This window comes from Nestor notabilis, unplaced genomic scaffold (genome assembly GCF_000696875.1).
Source record: "Nestor notabilis isolate BGI_N333 unplaced genomic scaffold, ASM69687v1 scaffold354, whole genome shotgun sequence".
Classification (NCBI taxonomy): domain Eukaryota; kingdom Metazoa; phylum Chordata; class Aves; order Psittaciformes; family Psittacidae; genus Nestor; species Nestor notabilis.
In genome coordinates, this window is record NW_009923990.1 from 4,325 (window position 1) to 8,848 (window position 4,524).

General features: G+C 39.0%; 1 protein-coding gene across 1 annotated transcript; it reads left to right on the forward strand.

Moving 5' to 3' along the window:
- Window positions 1-467: 467 nt before the first annotated feature.
- LOC104404063 (chromosome unknown open reading frame, human C5orf30) lies at window positions 468-3,754 on the forward strand. Its single transcript, XM_010012411.1, has 2 exons — window positions 468-476; window positions 3,110-3,754. The coding sequence occupies exon 2, from the start codon at window positions 3,131-3,133 to the stop codon at window positions 3,752-3,754; it is 624 nt and encodes a 207-aa protein (XP_010010713.1). The 5' UTR covers window positions 468-476; window positions 3,110-3,130.
- Window positions 3,755-4,524: the final 770 nt, after the last annotated feature.

Sequence of the window (4,524 nt, forward strand, 5' to 3'; positions counted from 1 at the left end):
AAAAAAAAAAACCAAACAAAGCAAAAGAGTAACTCTTATATGAAGACAGGCTGAGGAAGTTGGGGCTGTTCAGCCTGGAGAAGAGAAGGCTGCGTGGAGACCTCATAGCAGCCTTCTACTAGCTGAAGGGACCAACAGGGATGCTGGAGAGACCAACAGGGATGCTGGAGAGGGACTGTATGTCAGGTACTGTGGTGGTTGGACAAGGGGTAATGGGTTCAAACTAAAACAGAGGGGAGGTTTAGGTTGGATATAAGGAGGAAATTCTTTGCTGCAAGAATGGTGAGACACTGGAACAGGTTGCCCAAAGAAGTTGTGAATGCTCCATCCCTGGCATGTGTTCAAGGCCAGGCTGGGTGTAACCTGTTCTAGTGTGTGGTGTCCCTGCCCGTAGCAGGGGGGTTGGAACTAGATAATCTGAAGATTCTTTCCAACCCAAACCATTCTGTGATTCTGTGTCACTGAGTGCAGTAAAAGTGCATGGTGAGAGTGATTTACAGTGTGTGTATTAGCATGGTGTTATGTTAGACACTGGTGTGTCGTACATGCCTCTTTTATTTTGTTCCATGCTAATCTTTGAGTGGTATCTGACATCATGGAAGATTTAGTAATCAGAAAACCTTTGTATTCACAAAATGTGGAGGCTTTGATGTTTTTATTCTCAAAGGATTAACCAAGCATCTTAATGTACTCCTTGAGGTTAAACAATGATAACTAAGAATTAAACCAGTATTCCTATTCATTGTTCCTCTTCTCTGTGTTTTAGACCATTTTCTCAATGTTTAACTGGATTGGGTCAAATAGATTTATATGCAGAGCCTGCTTCATAGTAGAAATAGAATCAATAACATCTTGTAAAGTCCTGTTGAAGTGAATTGTATTCTGGAAGCACTTCTGGTATGTATTGGTCAAGTGGATTGTCTTGGTAACATGTTATTTTCAGTTATTTTCCATAGTTTTTAAATATGTGAAGCAGCATCAAAGGAAAGGTTATGCCATCTTTTTCCTCGTCTCCTTGATTCTGTAAATCTTTAATTATAAATTGACCTGAAATGGCATCACTCTGCTGTCATTCTCCTTGAGAAGCAAGAAGACAAGGCAGCTGTGATCTGAAGAAATAATCTTAATACTGAAGAAACAGTTCTTCAGTTTAATAATTGCTGAGAATCACTGATGAGCTTACACCACTACACAGCAATGAACATAATGGTAGTCATCTAATGCCCTATAACCACAGAAATGGCATAAAAATGCAGTTTAAAAGTTTTAAATATGTATTTGTTGGTCATGCTATCTTTACTCACAGTTACTGTGAAGCTCTCAAATTATTTTCTTTTCTAGAAGTCTTCTAGATAATGTTTCTCTGTCTTTTTTCATCATGTAAGGAGACAGAGCATGTTGAAGTCATATGGCAGCTTCAGTAACTCACATTAAAAGTTTTGGTAAAGAATAGCTGAACACAGACATGCTGTGTTTTGGAGCTCTGCCTGTGGAGCTGGCCAGTCATTGCTGTCTTTAGCTAATAGTGCTATTCCCTTGAGCTTCTGTTTATGGCACCAACTTCTGATGCTACTGTTGCTGTAGAGTGTCTGTCAGATTCTTGTTTGGAGGGCTGTTCTTTGCACTGGAGCACAAAAATGAAAGCTTACAGTATCAGAAGGAAGAACTAGGCTGGAGCTTACTGACTTGGGGGCTTTTCTTCTCTGATTTTACTTTGTGCTGTTTTTGGTCAGGGTAATTTTTCAGCAGTGGACTCTTGCCTCCATCCCCCTTGCTTGTAGTTAATCTTCAAAGTTGATTGCTTTTTGTTATCAGGGCACATACACACTTCAAATGGAAGTAAATTAATTTTAAAAGCTGTTTTCTGAGAAGAGCCCTGTGTTCTGAGAAAAGTCTTTATATTTAAAGTTCTCAAGGCTTTTTTAACTCGTAAGGTGCATGAAGGCATCTCTTCCTCCCTCCCTTTCCTTGCTGTGGCAGGTAATTGTTGGTTTTGTGTTTCGTGTTTGGAACTAGATGAGCTTCAATGTCTCTTCCAACACAGACCATCCTATGATAGCCCCACTCTACCTATCTATGATGACCCTACTCTATCTGTGATGACCTCGCTCCATGACTTTTGTAATGTAGTTGTGTCACCAAGATGGTATAGATGATGCTGAAAACAAGGAAATGAAAATAATTAAGCCTTGTCTGTGTTCTGGCATCCACTGGTGTATACTGTGATAGTAACCTTACCTTTCCCATTTAGAGGTGATAATGGTTTGTGGCAGACAGTTGTATCTGTAAAGGCACAAAACAATGTATGTGGAATAGTTGTGAGGAAGTACAAAGTTGTGAGGTCAGGGCAAAATAGTCTGTTTCCAAAAGAAATAGAAAACCATAGAATTCAAAAGACTGGTTATTCTTAAAATGTTTTTAAGAATATTATGCTCTGTTCTTTAAACACCACCAGTATACTGTTTCCTTTGTTAGAAGTACATTAGAATAAAATAGTCTGCATGCATTTGGTTGATTTTAAATAAAAAAATAGGATGGGGGAAAGGGGATTTTACTTATGACCTATAAGGACAGCTGTTGAATAGCCAGGTTGCCATTCTTGGAACCTAAAGCAAGCTGTCTTCACATCTGTAAGAGGGAAGCATCAGGTCTGGTCTGTGGTTGTGCCTGACTGAGGCAGTAGCTTTTAGACACATTTATTAAAAGCTCTGTTTACTGAGACTATTGTCGATAGAAAAAATACACAATTGAATAGGGGATAAATTGCTGTGGATGTGCTAATGGATGTAGATGGCCTCAGAAGTGAGGGGCTGTAAGGAATCAAGTGGACTGGAAAGAAGCTTCTTTTTTGTGTACAGTACTACTCAAGAACAATTTTAATGCTTGGGAATATCAGGAACATATTTATGGTTTCTTTTATGAAAAAAACACCCAAGATAAAAGGCTGTTGTCAATTTTGTTATCAACCTGTAGAACATAAGGGAAGGCTGGATAGAGAAGTACCAGTCATAACTTCTGGGTGATACAAAATCTCATTTCTGCAGTCCTCGCTCAAGTCCTTGTGTTGCATAAAATCTCTGTTTCTGATCAAGATCTGCTTTATTTTTAGGAGGATAGCATTGTGTTTAAAATGGAAGTTGACATAAATGGAGAGTCCAGAACTACCATATCCACCCTCCCTGTGCCTCTTGCAGAGGTGACTCCTGCAGGCAGGATGGAAGCAGAGAAGCCCCGCTGTTCAAGTACCCCCTGCTCACCAATGCGACGGACAGTTGCAGGGTATCAGATCCTGCACATGGATTCTAACTACCTGGTTGGCTTCACAACTGGAGAGGAGCTGCTAAAATTAGCCCAGAAGTGTACAGGAAGTGAAGAGAATAAAGGGGAATCTGGGCCGAACTTGCGCTCCAAACAGCTTGATTCAGGACTTACACGTTCCTCCCGTTTGTACAAAACTAGAAGTAGGTACTATCAGCCATATGAGATCCCAGCAGTAAATGGAAGGAGGAGGAGAAGGATGCCGAGCTCAGGGGATAAATGCACTAAGGCTTTACCATATGAACCTTACAAAGCACTTCATGGTCCCCTGCCTCTTTGCCTTTTAAAAGGTAAAAGGGCTCATTCGAAATCCCTGGACTACCTCAATTTAGACAAAATGAGCATTAAGGAACCTGCTGACACGGAAGTGCTACAATACCAGCTCCAACACCTCACCCTCAGAGGGGACCGTATGTTTGCAAGAAATAGCACATGAGCTATCATCAACTTGAATTTAGAACCAATTTCTGATTATTTCTGTTGCTGCAAAAATCCAGTATTGTACTGTGTACATGACTGTCCACATTGTAGGTGGTTGTATCAGCTAAATGTTATCAGAAAGTAATTTATTTGAATAGAATCTTGGCAATGCAATGTGTTTAAAAATATGTGGAGGGAGAAATCTTTCTTAAGCAAGCAGCTTCTGATGCAAATTTGACTTCAACTGATGGATATTTCTTTGAACACCTTTTAACAAAAAAAAAACAAAAAAAAAACCCCCACCTTTTGATTTTGGGCTTTGGGATAGGTTTTTTTTTGTACAGTTAGAGCTAGTATTTCCAGTAATTTCACACTGAAAAAATGGTGATGTCTGCTTGGTTGTTGCTAATTTTGGCTTGATGTTAGAAACTGCTCTTGGAAAAGTGCTTAAGTCTAGGAGGTTTTTTGGTTTGACTTTCTGTTCCTGTATTCTACAGTAAAACATATGTATTTATTTTTTTCTTTTTATATCATGGAGAGGAAAGTGAGCTTGGTTGAATAAGATCACTTATGTTTAAACAGTTGAGTTCAAACATTTTCAGACTGTACTTACAGTGGTGATGAGGGTGAGAGTAACACAAAGCAAACCTTTGCTACTTGAATCCTATTAAACAATTTTTTTTTTTTTTTTTTTTTTTTTAGTTTCTGCGTGTGAGTAATTGCTTTGGATCTTCTGTTCTATAAAACTTGTTCAGGATAAGTATTTGGGTCATTAAAATCAAATCT